An 18,143-nucleotide genomic window follows, 5' to 3' on the forward strand; every position below is an offset into this window, starting at 1 on the left:
CTTATACACGGGAAAGTACGGTAATTTTAAAAACTAAACTGGGTGAGCGGGCGATGGGACCAACCGCAAAAGTTTGCCCGGAAGCAGGACGAACACATTACCTCGCGAATTTCAAATAATGAGAGATCTGCCGAGAATGCCACCTCTGCCGCAGTGTTTTGCTCTTTCTCAAGATGCCCAGAGAATGTTTTGGTGTTCTCGACAGGCGAAGGGGTGCTGGGCAGGCTGTCCACCATCTGACTCCCACCGTCGCCCAGTTCGTAGGAGTCAACGCTCGACAGGTCCAAGCTCAGGTGAGAAGGGTTCTTCCGCCACAGCTCATCTTGGTCCTCAGCCATGAACGACATCTCTGCCCCGGAAGGATCTTCCAACATCACCCCAGGTTTGGTGTCTTCTAGGCTCCACCGATCGCAGGAACCGTTGAGAGATGCAAAACCGGTAGCGTCTCCCCCGTCGGCCTTTGAAGAAGAGTGTTTCTGAAAGTCTTTACCCGTGGTGTGTTTTTCACCCTCTTTGGCGGAGTCGTTCCTGATCTCCCTCGCACCGTTCCTGACCTCGGCATTCTCTTTCAGGAAGAGTCTCGCCAACGTCTCCTGCCAGCCACGCTGCTGAGAAATCTGATGCGCTGAATCCGGCTGGCTATGGAAGATTTGCAAAAGCTGCAGAAAGCAATAAGCGGGCAGGCTGAAGACTCAACATCAATATGCAAGAGGAACCTTTCAGAGCTTTCTGTGTGCCTGTAAAGCACGTCGCCTCGGAAAGAGCCACCAAGGTGCTAAGCCAGCATGTACCGTATTTTTCGCTCCATAAGACGCACTTTTGCCTCTTAAAATCTAAGGGGAAATGTCTGCGCATCTTATGGAGCGAATGTGTGGTCCCTAGGGCTGGGGGGACCCGGGCTTCTCTCCCCAGCCCCGAGAAGCTCTGGGAGCAGCGGAAAGGCTGTGCGCAGCCTTCCCACTGCTCCCCAGGGCTGGCGGTGAGGGACGCTTGGCTTTCCCCACTGCCAGCCCTACAAGCCGCAGGGAGCAGCAGAAAGGCTGCGCACAGCCTTCGCACTGCTCCCCAGGGCTGGCGGTGAGGGACGCTTGGCTTTCCCCACTGCCAGCCCTACAAGCCGCAGGGAGCAGCAGAAAGGCTGCGCACAGCCTTCGCACTGCTCCCCAGGGCTGGCGGTGAGGGAAGCTCGGCTTTCCCCACCACCAGCCCCACAAGCGAAAGGAATCCTAGGCTATCTGGAGATAGCCAGATAGCCGCCTGAAGCCTCCAGAGGCTCCGGGATGCCTTCTGCTGAAGCCTGGAGAGCGACAACCATGTATGTGACAACAACCGCACGGATGTTACTAGCCCAGAGATGGAAGTAAGAAACAATTCTGACCAGGTAAGAATGGCAAACCAAGTTGATAGACTATGCTGAAATAGCCAAATTAATGGGGAAGCTCGGAAACTAAGAGGACAAGAACTTTAAAAAATAATGGGGGAAATTTCTAATGTATTTACAATTTATTTCTTTGTAATTGTGGGCAGATGAAAACATTAGCAGGATTTTAGCCACACTTGTAAAGTAACTAAACTTTTGGACAATTTCAGGGGTCAGCGAAGTTTTTCAGCAGGGGGCCGGTCCACTGTCCCTCAGACCTAGTGGGGGGCTGGACAATATTTTTTTGGGGAAATGAACAAATTCCTATGCCCCACAAATAACCCAGAGATGCATGTTAAATAAAAGCACACATTCTGCTCATGTAGAAACACCAGGCAGGCCCCACAAATAACCCAGAGATGCATTTTAAATAAAAGGACACATTCTACTCATGTGAAAACACCAGGCAGGCCCCACAAATAACCCAGAGATGCATGTTAAATAAAAGCACACATTCTGCTCATGTAGAAACACCAGGCAGGCCCCACAAATAACCCAGAGATGCATTTTAAATAAAAGGACACATTCTACTCATGTGAAAACACCAGGCAGGCCCCACAAATAACCCAGAGATGCATGTTAAATAAAAGCACACATTCTGCTCATGTAGAAACACCAGGCAGGCCCCACAAATAACCCAGAAATGCATTTTAAATAAAAGCACACATTCTACTCGTGTAAAAAGACGCTGATTCCCAGACCACCCGCAGGCCGGATTTAGAAGGCGATTGGGCCGTATCTGGCCCCCGGGCCTTAGTTTGCCTACCCATGATTTAGACTGATGGAAAATTTGGATATGAGCCTATATGCAGTTGTAAACATTGTTTTTAGGACCCATGAGGGATGGGCGGAAACCTTGAGATTCAGAGGAATCTCATTCTATGGATTTTTAATTGCTTTTGTTTTATGTTTATGTATTTTTAAAAAATAAAATAATTTTTTTACAAAAAAGAGAGACAAATGGACTGTGTAAAAAGGGAGGAGTCGAATCCTGAGGATGCAAAACCCACTGAGAGTTCTTATAGTTATAATGCAGTCAATTCATATTATCTTCACCAGGTTACCAAAAAAAATTAAAAAATAGATGAGAGATATGAACATTGTCCCACAGGATCAGTTCCACATGGCCACCAGGTGCCTTTCCCCCCTCCTCTGCCCTATGTGAAGAAGAAGAAGAAGAAGAGTTTGGATTTGATATCCCGCCTTTCACTCCCTTTAAGGAGTCTCAAAGCGGCTAACATTCTCCTTTACCTTCCTCCCCAACAAACACTCTGTGAGGTGAGTGGGGCTGAGAGACTTCAGAGAAGTGTGACTGGCCCAAGGTCACCCAGCAGCTGCATGTGGAGGAGCGGAGACGCGAACCCGGTTCCCCAGATTACAAGACTACCGCTCTTAACCACTACACCACACTGGCTCTCACTATGTGAACAGGATTGCACCCTGCATCAACTTCTGGACACATCCTAAGAACTCCACTGTCTCTCCCCAGACCTCGTCCAATAGATCCATTCTTTGCGATTCACGAGTGATGTTCCTGTCTACCACATGGCCCACTCCAAAACAATAACAGCAACAACTCACCTTTTGACAGATGGCCACTCGGACATTGATATCTGCTCTGTGAGCCAGATGCACCACTGCTATAAAGTCCCTGTAATTCACGACTGGATCTGTAGAGTAAGGATTCGAGACACGCATGATGAGAAAAAGGGAAAATGTCATGAGTCCATTTATGTCCCTTTTCCAACCCCCAAATTGTAGAGGGTTGGGGGGTTTCGTGTACAGTGGTACCTCGGGTTAAGTATTTAATTCATTCTGCAGGTCCGTTCTTAACCTGAAACTGTTCTTAAACTGAAGCACCACTTTAGCTAATGGGGCCTCCTGCTGCCGCCATGGCGCCGTAGCCTGATTTCTGTTCTTATCCTGAAGCAAAGTTCTTAACCTGAAGCACTATTTCTCGGTTAGTGGAGTCTGTAACCTGAAGCGTATGTAACCTGAAGCGTACGTAACCCGAGGTACCACTGTATTTGGACTTTGCCATGAAAACACTACAATGAATTGAAGTGATAAATGTATTTTTCCTATTTCAGAACTCAGACAAGAAGAAAAAACTGTTAGGGTTCAACCACACAGTGGGGAACTTTTCAAAGCGCTGTAACAAGGGTGTCTCTGGACCTTAAATTGAGGCTCATCCAACAAAAAATAATATTTAGAACCCCCTACCGCCCACCTAGAATCCTGAAACGCCCACTAGTGGGTGGTAGAGACCAGGTTGTCAACCCATGGTTTAGAGGATGGTGAGAAATATATGCAGCCCTGTATTGGGCAGGTTGTAATGCTGTGTGTGTGTGTGTGTGTGTGTTTGTGTGTGTGCTGTTGTAGCCTTATTAGACTTTACCGATTGGTAGGGTGAGCGTTGCTCCCAGAACAGGGAGGAAGGAGTCAAATGACACCGAGGTTTGGTTCAGAGAAAGAGTTTATTCTGCTCTCCGGATAGCAGAAGGCACTGCGTGAATCGGTTCACAGCAAGCACAAAAGCAAGAGAAATTTCACACAGTATATATATCCTCCAGGCACCCTCTCCCCCCTTCCCAGGAATCCTGCCACGTCAGCTTATACACGTAAGTTGACATCTATGACCATAAAAGGATGTTCCTGTTCCTGTATTCCTTATCTTGGGGTAAGAAGGTTGCCAACTCTAAGAGCACTCCTGGTGCCATCCCTGAGAGCGGGGGTGTCTTGCAAGGTCTGTGCACCAGTGTGTCAGAATATTTACAACCCACAAGATAAGATAAGCCCCAGCTCTGCCGTCCCGTCTCCACTTCGGAACTGACATGGCCATCCATTAAGCGTCACGGACTGATAAAGGAGAGGGCTTTGTTTATACAGCTGGGTTCCTGTTATGCATTTGCTCAAGTGCTCAAGTTAATGGTTTTTCGCTAATGCACCCTTGGAGAAGGAAAAATGGGGATTTTGGGGCCCATTTCAGACTGACTGCACACTGTGCAGTCAGTCTGAAACGGGCCCCAAAATTTGGGAAACCCATTCCTTCACTGTAAGCCGCTCAGAGTGGCTGAGGAAACCCAGCCAGATGGGTGGGGTATAAATATTATTAGTATCAGTATTATTAGTATTAGTATTGAACCACCCAAGTACCTGCATGAAGAACTTGGTTGAGAAGGTTCTTAATAAGAGATGTGGTCACTGGAGATTCGTTCAGGAGCAGTCCCAGTCCGGAATACCCGACTTCTCTGAGTTTCATACGCTGTTTGCTCCGCTCATAGACTTTGGTGCACTTCAACATCTGCCCCATGATCTGCAAAGAAAGGCTGCGTGAAGGTCTTCCCTAGGTGGGCAGCCAGATCCAAACCTCCCCAGTAGCACTGATGCACACCAAAGACCCTTCTTCACAAGCAAGAAACCAGAAACACAAGTCTGGCTGGGTTCTGGAGGTGGAAGGTGAATAGTTTCCTATTCATGATGGCTTCATCCCCCAAACAGTGCATGATCATAGAGGTGAGACATTTGCCCTGGTCTTCGCCATCCCATGTAGTGATCAGGTGGGACTGCTATGAGGAATTATAACAAATATAGAGTAAGCCATCTGTGTCAGCAATGAAAGCATTGCGTTGACTGGGTTTAAACTATTTTGATATGATTCTTGATCAATCCACACCTCTGCATCCCTGTTCCATTTCTCTTTCTTGACCAGTCACGTACACTGCTAGTTGCTTCGCCAAGCAGGTATCCTGGGTCATCAAAGACAGTGGGCGGTTTCTTTGATGTAGCTTTTCTGATATGTTAATCTTAGGATGTTAATCTTAGGGCAAGGAAACAGATCTCACCTGAAGGTGATAATGATCACTGTCTTCCTGGCCATCCTTCTTATCATGTGTATTGATTGTTTATGACCTCAGGGGTTGCCAAATGCACTCCTTTGCAGTTCTGTTTTGTTTACCCCAGAAATACGTGTGCTCAATTAGTTTTGGTAGTTTAACTTTGTCCCCACGTGGGGCTTGTTGCAATGCTCAGAAGAAATCTGATTGGTTCTTACAAACACTCTGTAAAAAGTTCTTTTGTGAATAAAACGACCTGGGCCAGAGGGTGGAGACACAGATTATTATACGCATCCTTCCCAGAGTCTTGCTGGTTCAAGCCTCTGTGTGTATTCTTATTAATCAGAGTTCAATCCTTCCTTTACTTTGGGAACGCCTCAATCCCACTCATTTAGAACCAACTTCGACTCCAATCTACACAGGCCCACCCTGGCTACTATTTTCTCGGTCACATTTGTGTCTCAGAATGCAAGAGAGCTAGATTTCGTGTTGAGATTTATCAGATAATATTAGAAACAACCATAAAGAGGGTCCATTTATTCTCTAGACAGCGTTTGTATTGTTTCTAAGCCGTTTAAGGGTCCGTATATCATTAGAACAAATTTCAAACGGGCACATTTATTTATTCTTAATAAATCACAGCTCCACAGAACCCTTGCGGCAGCTCAGAACACACCATCAAACTAATATGAAAAACAGCCATAAATGCAGTGCCAGCTTTAACAAGGACATGATTATTTTACAAAAGTCGATAAACTCCTCTCAGGTGAAGGCTGCAATCCTAAACCAACTTGCTTGCAAGCAGGTGGACACAGCAAGATTTGCTGTATTTTTTGCTCTATAACACTCACTTTTTCCCTCCTAAAAATTAAGGGGAAATTCTTATGGAGCGAATGCAGGCTGCGCAGCTATCCCAGAAGCCAGAACGGCAAGAGGGATCGCTGCTTTTGCTGCGCAGCGATCCCTCTTGCCGTTCTGGCTTCTGGGATTCAAAATATTTTTTTTCTTGTTTTCCTCCTCCAAAAACTAGGTGCGTCTTATGGTCTGGTGCGTCTTATAGAGCGAAAAATACGGTACTTCTGAGCAAATATACACAGTATTGGAGTTTAAAATTAGCTAATGAGAGTCAGTTTCCAGAAGCTGAAGCTATAACTGTACAACAGTTCAGCAAAGGGATATATTTTTTTTTTAGCTGTTGGATTGCATCCTATACAAGCTTTTGTCTGTGTACACAGGACTCAACTGTGCCAAAAGAAAGATGTTTCCTAGAAAATGTGGCTTCATCTTGCTAGATCTATCGTTTTAGAGGGGACACAGCAAGTTACCTTGAACACAAGCTCCCGTAGTCCATCTGAGTACCTCTGGTTCAGCAGCAAAGCATAGAGGATGTCTGCATTTCCTGGCTCAAAAAGCAACAAGAAAAGCTGGTCTCGAGTTGGGCTGGTGTGGAGCAGGCTGAAAAGTACTTCCAGGACGCCACAGAGCTTGGGGGAGAACAAAACTGAATCAAAAGTGCAAAAGCCACACAGTTCTCACTATTCAATCTCACTCACTGTAAACAGCTTTTCATTTCCAGAGATGGGGGGTGATTATTTGAAGCGAGGGGTTTCTTAAAAAATGCCAGCGCCCCAATGGAATTAGGATGGACCCAATTTGAGTCAGCCACAGCCCTATCTGGGATTTGCATGCTTTCTCCATGAACATTTGTAGCTGGGGTTCAGAGACTTGCCAGGAAGGGCAAAACAAGAGAAAAAGGCGGAGAGGTATTGAGCTGCTTGGATATTCAAGTCAGATACTCAGGGCTCAGCCACACTTCCACTCACCCCACCGCCTTCCCTCGGGAAAACCTGCTCTTTAGTGCTTAACTGGAACAAATGTCAATTGGTTGTTCCGCTGATTGATGGTTGTTCCGATTCAGCAGTAAAGAGCAGGTTTTCCAGGGGAAAGTGGTGGAACAAAAATCTGTGCCTAGAAGGCACAGGGCAAGTGGAAAACCTCTCCGTACTTTCTAGGTCTGGTACAAGTGATGTGTGGACAAGCCCTCGGTTGAGTTTTAATCAGCCCAATTAATTTTGGGACTGAGCAGACCTCTGTTGCCAATCAGGCATTTTTACTCCCAAGTTTCCTACTTCTGACTTTTAGAATAAATAGATGCAGCAAACCCAAAATTGTGTGGATTTGTTATCTAGTAGGGGTGGATGGAGGGACGCGGGTGGCGCTGTGGGTTAAACCACAGAGCCTAGGACTTGCCACTCAGAAGGTTGGCGGTTCGAATCCCCGCGACGGGGTGAGCTCCCGTTGCTCGGTCCCTACTCCTGCCAACCTAGCAGTTCGAAAGCACCTCAAAGTGCAAGTAGATAAAGAGGTACCGCTCCGGCAGGAAGGTAAACGGTGTTTCCGTGTGCTGCTCTGGTTCGCCAGAAGCGGCTTAGTCATGCTGGCCACATGACCCGGAAGCTGTACGCCGGCTCCCTCGGCCAATAAAGTGAGATGGGCGCCGCAACCCGAGTTGGCCACAACTGGACCTAATGGTCAGGGGTCCCTTTACCTTTACCTAGGGGTGGGTGGATCTATTTCTGTTCCATGCCAGTTTCATATACAGTGAGGGAAAGAAGTATTTGATCCCCTGCTAAATTTGCCCGTTTGCCCTCTGACCAAGAAATGACCAGTCCATAATTTTAATAGTAGGTTTATTGTAGCTGTGAGAGACAGAATAACAACAAGAAAACCCCCAGAGACCCAGAAGACAAAAGCCAGAGATTGATGTGCATTATAATGAGTGAAATAAGTATTTGATCCCTTAGGGACTGGTCAGTGCACGGAAACGCTGTTTAACTTCCCCCCCGGAGCGGTACCTATTGCTCTACTTGCACTTTTGGGGGTGCTTTTGAACTGCTAGTTTGGCAGGAGCAGGGACCGAGCAACGGGAGCTCACCCCGTCGCAGGGATTCGAACTGCCCTAGGCTCTGTGGTTTAGACCACAGCGCCACCCGCATCCCTTTTTTGGCAACGGCAAAGTGCCACTTTAAAGTAGGGAAGGAAGAATTGAAGGCACTACCAAATTCATCCATTGCAGACACAGCTGGAATTCAAGTTGAGGGTGCAAAGGAAGAAATGAAAAATTGAGAGAGCTCGTGAGTCTTCCTTTGCAGCCATGGGTTTTCAAGTTGAACCATCTGACTTTATGTTGGTTTCTGTTTATGCCACTGTGCAGTGCTTGGAGTCACAAGACTCTGTTTTGCATTCCAGAGATTCCAGGCTGTTGGAAGTCTCACGGAAGACAGGAAATGGATGTGATGTTTTACTGGTTTCCTGTTCCTTTGTTTTTCAGTTGCTCTCTGCGTTCACAGAGAGAGCATGTATATTTCTTTACTGTCTGCATAGCTAGAAATAAAACTTTGCAATGTAGCTCATACTATCTCATCCTTCCCTGTTGCTGTGTAATGAGGGAACGTGCCTGAAGCCTTATCAGTGGCTCAGGTCGTTAATCATTTTGGAGGTGATTCCGAAGGACTCGACTGGAGAATGAGCTTTCCAGCTCAGTCAAAGCAGAGGCTCCGACACTTTATACAGTATCAGGTCCCTGACAGGTGGGCAGTCAAACTGACTCATGGAGGGAGGGGCCCCCCAGTTTTCGATCCGATGAGCTGGCCAGATCTAATTCCTCACCACTGGTTTAGCATAGCAACCTGCACTGAGGAAGTTCTGCTGAACCAGGTTTAGCAAAGCTACTTGAAACCCTGGTTAAGAAGTGAATCCTGCTTAGTGCCGATGCAGAAATAGCACTGCGCCGTGATTAGATCACTGCATGGAAGGGAGGGTGGAATTCACTCTGGAGGAAGGGGAAAGAATTACACGAGACAACGGTGTGCTCTGGATTTACAAACCACGGGCTGCAGCACTCCATCTGCCACACAAAGCAGGGCAAAAACAAATAGAATCCCCTTTAAGAAAGAAGAGCTTGTGGAAGAGGCTCAGTTACCTTATATGAAATACCGCATTTTTCGCTCTATAGGACACACTTTTTCCCCTCCAAAAATGAAGGGGAAATGTGTGTGCATCCTATGGAGCGAATGCAGGCTCCTTGGCTTCAGAGATAGCAACACGAAGCCTCCGAAGCGCAGAGGGAGCGCTCCCTCTGTGCTCCGGAGGCTACGCATTGCTTTCGCTGAAGCCTGGAGAGCGAGAGGGGTCGGTGTGCACCGAACCCTCTCGCTCTCCAGGCTTCAGGTATAGCTGCCTGAAGCCTTTGGAGCGCAGCGGGAACTCGTGCTGTGCTCCGAAGGCTTCGGGTTCCTTTTGCTGAAGCCGGGAGAGCAAGACTCTCCTGGCTTCAGCAGAGAGGGAGAGCTGCGCAGCCCCCCTTCAGCCAAGTGGGAGGAGAAATGGAAGGGGCTCCGTTTCTCCTGCCGCTTTGCTGAAGGGGCGCTGAGCAGAGAGGGGGAGAATTATTTTTTTCTTGTTCTCCCCCTCTAAAACAAGGTGCGTCCTATGGTCGGGTGCGTCCTATAGAGAGAAAAATACGGTGCTTGCACTCAGCAGACGGTTTATGCAATATGCTATATATCATTATTTACATGCATTACACCTCTTCCCCCGCCCCCACTCCCATCGTTTTGAAGATGGAACAGAGAATGACAAGAAAAAAGAAACCATAGTTTATCACAGGCATGCAATATACCTGCTCCTCATCATTGATGGCTGCTATATAGCCCATGATGCTCTGCACTTCCTCATGCGCCCCACCTTTGCTCAGGAAGTACTTTATTAATCCATACAGAGATGTTCTTATTGTTTTAAGATCATCTGGCGCCAAGTCACTGTCTTTGGAGCTGTTTCTAACAAAAACAAGGAAAGAAGACTTCATCAAAATGATGGCGTACCATGAATACAAAAGAGACAAGCCAGACCCAGGAGAACCTTAGTTCTTCCAGTTTTCTTTTCACAAAGCATTTCTCCCTTTGTATATAATTTACCTCTTTGTATGTAACAACTATCCCTACCCATTTCAACTCTCTGGCACCCTAGCTGCATAACCTAGTAATTCTAAAACATAGACGTGCTTCTACTCTCACAAGATTGAATGTATTGCCCTCGGCTGTACTTGAGGGATGATTCCAACAAGATTCCACACGAAGAACATTTATGTCCCTGTGGAGATGGCAGTACTGAATCAGTGGCACGTCTGGCCTGCACTCTTTATAAATCAGAAGGTCGGCAGTTTGAGATATATATATATATATATACACACACACTCTCCCCCCACCCCTCTCTCATCAGAGCAGTTAAGACAAAACAATAAAATCAAGAAAAATTCACAGCCAGACGTCAAAGCATACAAAAGTTAAAATGCACAACAAGCTAAGGAAACATGCAAGATTGCATACCCATAATAGATCCTCAGTGTATCCAGTAAAAACTGCACGCCATACTTTTTTCGGAAGAGCCTCCGACTGTCTTTGATAATTGTAGAAAGGTACTGGATGTGACCTACAAACATAACATTTCCCATCAGGGCAAGTCAGTCTAGCCTTTCATATATATGGCGAGTGCATTATGATACATGCAGCAAACCAAGTTATGTTTCAGTGTTAATTTTAACAGCGCCTCGCCTCACCGATTCGGAACGGGAAGTCTCCCCGATTCCAGACGCTGAAGTCAAAAAGCAAGTGTTGATACATCTGCTGGAGAAGCGGTGCGTTTTTCGCCACAGAGACCTGTTCTATCAACAACTGGACGGCCATCAAGACATTCACATCCATGAAGCTGCTTGGCACCTAAGAAACAGCCAGATAAATTTAGGTCTATCCCTTTATGTTCTACAAACTATAAAACTAAGCAAATATTGTGACTGAGTATTTAAGCAAGTAGGATTCGTGACAAATACGAATCTTGGTAAGAAAAACCCACCAGTTTTGTTTGCATGGAATAAGTCAACTTGAGACTTGAAAGAAGAGGTGTGCACAAGCCGAATTTGCACTTTTCCCCACAGGCTTGCAATTTTATTACAATAGACTATAACAGCTTTAGTTTAATAAATCAAATTCAAGTCTCTAATGCAAATATATGCATCCTTAATGTTAATGAATGGCAGGGAGTTACAATCCTGTAGCATTTCAGGGGATAATTCAGACTGAAATTCCCAGGTGTCAAAAAAGGTTATTTATGTATGCCACTACTGCGGCGTGTGTTTTGTTAGCCCCAAAATGGGAAACGAGCGAGGTCCCAACCGAAGAAGATTGGCAACTTAAGTTGATAGAATATGCGCAGCTTGCAGGCTTAACATATAGAATAAGAGAACAAGAAGAACATACGTTTAAAGAAGATTGGAAAACGTTTATTGAATATATGGGAAATAACTGTGTACAGCTAAAAACGCTGGCAGCATTAAGATAGATTCAGCAGTGTAAATAAGCTATGATAGATGTAATAATGAATTACTCAATGGTATCGTTTCTGTAAAATATGCAGGGATTTATGATATGTAAAATGAACCATGGAAAGAGGAGAAGGGAAGTCACTGATATCTTAAGGATGTAAAAATGAGAACTTGAAATTGTAAAACAGAAAATTTGATAAAAAAAATATAAACAATTATGTAGCATTTTCATTGCACTTCAGTGATCTACGCTGGAGTTCTTTGGTATGGATCAATGGAAAAATATATCTGGCTTGGATATACAGGGTGAGTCCTTAAAAAGTGGCCCCATAGATACAGAGTACACATGTTCCACGGTGCCTCTTTTAAAAGACTCACCCTGTACAACAATAGATTCACTGTGGTTCACAATGCACATATTTGTGAACAGAGAATCTGACACGGCAACACTTGTCTACCAAAAATGAAAACATATACAAACTATGGTTTAACTATCCTACTCAGTACAATTGCTAGTATTAAATGTTGGCAGTTGCTGCATACCTTCTGCAACAGGGCTCCTAAGGTTGCGGCTCCATGCGAGTGAACAAGATTGTCCTGGTTGATTGGGTGCCTTTGAATAAAGTGCTTTATCATCAGGATGAAAGTTGCAACAATGTTCTTCTCTAAACGAGCCTCTGGAAGAAGGAATATAGGCCTTTAGCTAAAAATGTTAGCAATTGTGGAAGTAGAAGAAGAAAATGATCAAGAGAGGTTTTGTTGTTGTTTGGGTGCATTGCTTTTCCATAAAGAAGGCTATTTAAAAGCCTCAATGCATACAGTGCATTGCCTTACCCGAAGCCTTGGTGGAGGTTAACACCACCCAATCTCCTTCTACAGGTGTCTGCAATTCAGGAGCAACCGATTCCACATCAAGCCTCTCAGGTAGCTGCCCATCGAGGTAGCTGATCTGCTCCAGAAGTGGAAACAGCACATTCAGTCCACCAACACAGTTGATCATATCCTTAAGGAAGAGAGAGAAGGGATGGGAAGAGGAATATGTAGTCAGTGTTTGGAAATCAACAACCAAAGAGCTTTGGTAAAGAAGAAGAAGAAGAGTTTGGATTTGATATCCCGCCTTTCACCCCCTTTAAGGAGTCTCAAAGCGGCTAACATTCTCCTTTCCCTTCCTCCCCCACAACAAACACTCTGTGAGGTGAGTGGGGCTGAGAGACTTCAGAGAAGTGTGACTGGCCCAAGGTCACCCAGCAGCTGCATGTGGAGGAGCAGAGACGCGAACCCAGTTCACCAGATTACGACACTACCGCTCTTAACCACTACACCACACTGGATCTCTTACAGACCTGCGACTGTAAGTGAATTGGGATTCTTGTGAGCTTCTGAAACAAGCTGTAAATATGCATGCGAAGGTTAATAGCAAATCACAGTGCACCCTGCTTTCTGTCTGCAGCCTAAACGGCCTCAGTCCTGTATTCCTGAAGGAGTGTCTCCACCCCCATCGTTCAGCCCAGACACTGAGATCCAGCGCCGGGGGCCTTCTGGCGGTTCCGTCACTGCGAGAAGTGAGGTTACAGGGAACCAGACAGAGGGCCTTCTCGGTAGTGGCACCCGCCCTGTGGAACGCCCTCCCATCAGATGTCAAGGAAATAAGCAGCTATCTTACTTTTAAAAGACATCTGAAGGCAGCCCTGTTTAGGGAAGTTTTTAATATTTAATACTGTATTGTTTTTAACACTCGATTGGGAGCTGCCCAGAGTAGCTGAGGAAACTCAGCCAGATGGGCAGGGTATAAATAATAAATTATTATTATATTATTATTATTATTCCTAAAAACATTGGATTTATTTGTGGGAAATGTATGGGGCGGCAAGTGGGGATGCCATGGAAGCAGAGGCAAAACTTTCCCCCTTCTCGTGCCACTTTGGTCCCCGTAATCTAGAGTGAGAGACAGGTTTTGCCTCCACCTCAACTGTGTCCCCTTCAGTTTCTCTCAAATAATAACCCACTTCCAGAAGAGAAAGTAAGCAGAGATGCTGTAACTACCACACACTTTGCAGGTTAATGAATTAACTTCTTAACTCTCCACTGGGCTATGTGGCAGGTCTGATGCTACACCAATCCTCTGAACGTTCGGTAGAATCTAGATAAAGGTAAAAAGGTAAAGGACCCCTGGACAGTTAAGTCGAGTCAAAGGCGCTCATCTCGCTTTCAGGCCAAGGGAGCCGCCATTTGGCCACAGACAGCTTTTCCGGGTCATGTGGCCAGCATGACTAAACCACTTCTGGCACAATGGGACACCATGATGGAAACCAGAGTGCACGGAAACACTGTTTACCTTCCCACCACAGCGGTACCTATTTATCTACTCGCAATGGCGTGCTTTCGAACTGCTAGGTTGGCAGAAAGCTGGGGTAAAGCAACGGGAGCTCACCCCGTCACGGGGATTCAAACCGCCAACCTTCTGATTGGCAAGCCCAAAAGACTCAGTGGTTTAGACCACAGTGCCACCTGCACCCCAATTGGGAGAATCTACAACCCAGATGTCAAGAGTCAACGCACGCTCTTCCTGCTCACTGTGACTGCAGAAAGTTGCACTGCAGACTTGCCTTTAGAAACTCACAATTCTTTACACGTACAGTAAGACTTATTTCTAAATGGACCTGCATAGGATTGCATTGCTATGAAAGTGTCAAGATTTTATGTGCCCTTTTGTTAAGCACCTCCAAGGTATCTCTACCGATCTCCCCTGCCAGGTTTTTTGCTTTCCAGCTACTCTCCCCATCCCTGCTTTGGTCTTAGAAACACACACACACACACACACACACACACACACAGGATTGAGACCATTAGCTCCACCAAAACGTTAAGCTGGGTGGTCATTTCTCATACACATAATATAATCCAAACCCTTATGGAATCCCACAGCCGTTACAAGCCATTGGAGATGTTTACCTTGATGTCCCAATTCACCACTTTGTTCCCTGTTAGCCTTCCATGTAGAAGATTGGGGGAAAGGTCAAGGCATATTGGGCTTCTGCAAGCCTGTCCGAAAAATAGGAGAAAATGAGCTAAGCACTCTTTAACAAATAAGCTCAGGCGCAGTACAGTGGTACCTTGGTTCTCAAACTTAATCCGTTCCAGAAGTCCATTCCAAAACCAAGGCGCACTTTCCCATAGAAAGTAATGCAAAATGAATTAATCCGTTCCAGACTTTTAAAAGCAACCCCTAAAACAGCAATTTAACATGAATTTTACTATCTAACGAGACCATTGATCCATAAAATGAAAGCAATAAACAATGTACAATTAATTCGTTCTGCGAGTTTTATCATCTTGCGGTTTTTTCGTCTTGCGAAGCGCGGCTTCCGACGCAGTTTTTTAAAAGCTGCAAAAGGCAACAAAGTGCTTCTAAAACCTCAAAAAAGGCTACTGCACCGCGTGCTAAGAGTTGCTCCTCGAAGTTACAGTTTTGTAGCGGTTTTAAGAAAACGGAAACAAACTTGCAAGACGTTTCTGTTTCGTCACGCGAAGCAAGCCCATAGGGAAATGCGTCTTGCGAAGCGGCTAAAAAAAACGAAAAACGCTTTCGTTTAGCGAGTTTTTCGTCTTCCAAGGCGTTCGTCTTGTGAGGTACCACTGTACTGCAGTGACACAATCAATCAATCAATCAATCAATCAGTAGCTGACCTGGGCTCCACACAGTCACAAAAACAAACACAAAAAAGAGCCACAAAAATGCAAAATAAATAGCAAAACCAAACAGACCTCAGCGTAACACTCAAAAAGTGTGGCACTCAAATCAGAAGCGTAACTCTCAAAACGGAAGTGTAACACTCAAAAGGGAGCACGTTCGGCTTCTGAAAAAAGTTCGCAAACCAGAACACTTCCTTCCGGGTTTGCAGTGTTTGGGTTCCAAGGCGTTTGAGTACCAAGGCGTTTGAGAACCAAGGTACCACTGTACAGAAATTCTGCTTAGTTATCATGGCTAAAGCTGGTGGTATCCTCACCATATTTGTATAATCCTCTTCTAAAGCCATCAAAGCAAAACTACAAGAAAATGGAGTTCCTACCTTGGGTGTATAATGAAGAAGCATTTTACTGGGCAAATCGGCTGCTTCGGAGTCTTGAGATTTCCATGGAGTTAAGCAGTTTGGACCTTCAAAATATTTGGGGGGGGGGCGAGAGAGAGACACAAAAAGCCACAATAGGGTTAACATTTGTGCCGACAGCCTGACTTAACACCTACTCCCCAATCTAGCAAGAGAGATCCATGTGAAGAAGCAAAGCTGCCATGCAGACTGCCTATCAAGAGAGCTGAAGGTGCATCTCAATGTGTCTCACATCTCATCACCATTTCCACACACACCCTTCCTGTTCCTCCGGCCTGGCTGGATGTTTCTTTTGAAGCAAATGTGGAAGTTCATCTCTCTCTCTGGGGCCACTGGCCCCATAGTATGTATGTAACAAGTGGTATGAAGCTAGACAGACAAAATACCGTACTTTTTGCTCTACAAGATGCACCAGACCACAAGACGCACCTAGTTTTTGGAGGAGGAAAACAAGAAAAAAAATATTCTGAATCCCAGAAGCCAGAACAGCAAGAGGGATCACTGCGCAGCGAAAGCAGTAATCCCTCTTGCTGTTCTGGCTTCTAGGATAGCTGCGCAGCCTGCATTCGCTCCATAAGACGCTCACACATTTCCCCTTCCTTTTTAGGAAGGAAAAAGTGAGTCTTATAGAGCAAAAAATACGGTATATAACAGCCCAGATGCAGATGAAAACAGAAGAAAAGGGAGGGGTGACACGTGTGGTTTTGAAATAAATAAATCACCGTTCCCCTCTTTATTTTCAACTTTCTTGGGCACATGAAACTAACCATAATTATCTTGAATTTCTGCTTAACCCTCGAGAAAGAAGGGCATTTTCGCTGGCCAGGTTTAATTCAAATCCATCAAACCTCCTTTGGGGAAGGTTCTCAGGAAGGGTGGAAGGAGAAAGAATTTGCCCATGCGAAGACCACCCTTACACATATGGTTCTCAATTGTAAACTATATGCTGATCTCCGCCAGCAATTTCTAGATCAACTCTGCATCCCCAAATGGAAACCAGAGTCAGAGGTCATACATTTTCTATTATTGGGGAAAGATCAGGAGCTCACCAAGTTAGCGGCTAAATATCTCTATTTGGTTTTTTATCGTCGAAATACACTGCAGACGTCTGATCTCCTTGAAGACCATGAGATGTGACGATAGACTGCTCTGCCTCCTTTCTTTCAGCAAATGTTTCGTGTCACTGGGGAAGTGGTAATTCTGTATTGATTTGTTTTGTTTTGGATGTTGTATGTGATGCCAATAAAAGGTTTTAAGAGTTCTCTAAATGGAAGCAACTATTTCATTCATGATATTTGTCACCAATGTGGTTCACACCTAAGTAAAAAGGGAAAGGGAAAGGACCACTGGAAGGTTAAGTCCAGTCAAAGGCGACTATGGGGTTGCAGAGCACATCTCGCTTTCAGGCCAAGGGAGCCGGCATTTGTCCTCAGACAGCTTTCCGGGTCATGTGGCCAGCAGGACTAAACTTCTGGCACAACAAAACACCGTGACGGAAATCAAAGTGCACAGAAATGCCGTTTACCTTCCCGCCGCAGCGGTACCTATTTATCTACTTGCACTGGCGTGCTTTCAAACTGCTAGGTTGGCAGGAGCAGGGACCGAGCAACGGGAGCTCACCCCGACGCGGGGATTCGAACCGCTGACCATCTGATCGGCAAGCCCAAGAGGCTCAGTGGTTACTTAATGGGATTGTAATACAAATGCCCATTCCATTTGCCAACTTTAATGTACTCAGTTTTCTATTGGCACAGATGACACACACGGCTAAAGCGTAACCAGAGTTCCATTTGTAATATGAGTGTGAAGCTAGTTATGAAGCATGGGAGAAAATCAAGGGCAAATCGCAGAATTGTGTGCGTGTGTTTATGAACACACATTTCCGTGAGAGAAAAAAGTTAGCAAAAAATAAGAAGGTAGAGAAAACAAATGAGACTAAATTGGGGCAAATAAACCTTTATAAATCCTGCCAACCTAGCAGTTCGAAAGCACGTCAAAGTGCAAGTAGATAAATAGGTACTGCTCCGGCAGGAAGGTAAACAGCGTTTCCGTGCACTGCTCTGGTTTGCCAGAAGCAGCTTAGTCATGCTGGCCACATGACCCAGAAGCTGTACGCCGGCTCCCTCGGCCAATAAAGCGAGATGAGCGCCACAACCCCAGAGTCGGTCACGACTGGACCTAAGGGTCAGGGGTCCCTTTACCTTTATAAAAGCAGGGACTAGACAGGGGAAGCAACTATGTCAGTTCAGAGCCTTGCAAACCGCCCTGTGATCCTCAGGTGAAGGGCTGTACAGAAATTTAATTAGTTATTACTAATAATAATAATAGGCCATAGCAACTGGAAACAAAAGAGATTCCTAGGGAGACTAAAACTTAAGAGCAACAGAAGAGGGGTTGAA

General features: G+C 45.6%; 1 protein-coding gene across 4 annotated transcripts in view; it reads right to left on the reverse strand.

The window, feature by feature from the left end:
• NBEAL1 (neurobeachin like 1) overlaps nt 1–18,143 on the reverse strand; it is a 145,235-nt gene that overhangs the window by 51,174 nt on the left and 75,918 nt on the right. For all 4 annotated transcript variants that reach the window (XR_008327608.1, XM_053365990.1, XM_053365969.1 and 1 more), the window contains 11 exons: nt 15,706–15,791; nt 14,588–14,677; nt 12,470–12,638; nt 12,179–12,312; nt 10,874–11,033; nt 10,644–10,746; nt 9,938–10,094; nt 6,582–6,740; nt 4,577–4,736; nt 3,002–3,090; nt 102–659 (listed from right to left, as the gene is read on the reverse strand). Coding sequence is in view for 3 of the 4 variants with exons in the window: in XM_053365990.1 (XP_053221965.1) it covers nt 102–659; nt 3,002–3,090; nt 4,577–4,736; nt 6,582–6,740; nt 9,938–10,094; nt 10,644–10,746; nt 10,874–11,033; nt 12,179–12,312; nt 12,470–12,638; nt 14,588–14,677; nt 15,706–15,791 (1,865 nt within the window). In the remaining variant the exon portion in view is untranslated. The remainder of the gene's footprint in view (nt 1–101; nt 660–3,001; nt 3,091–4,576; nt 4,737–6,581; nt 6,741–9,937; nt 10,095–10,643; nt 10,747–10,873; nt 11,034–12,178; nt 12,313–12,469; nt 12,639–14,587; nt 14,678–15,705; nt 15,792–18,143) is intronic.

The sequence above is a fragment of the Podarcis raffonei genome, chromosome 1 (assembly GCF_027172205.1).
Source record: "Podarcis raffonei isolate rPodRaf1 chromosome 1, rPodRaf1.pri, whole genome shotgun sequence".
Taxonomy (NCBI): Eukaryota; Metazoa; Chordata; class Lepidosauria; order Squamata; family Lacertidae; genus Podarcis; species Podarcis raffonei.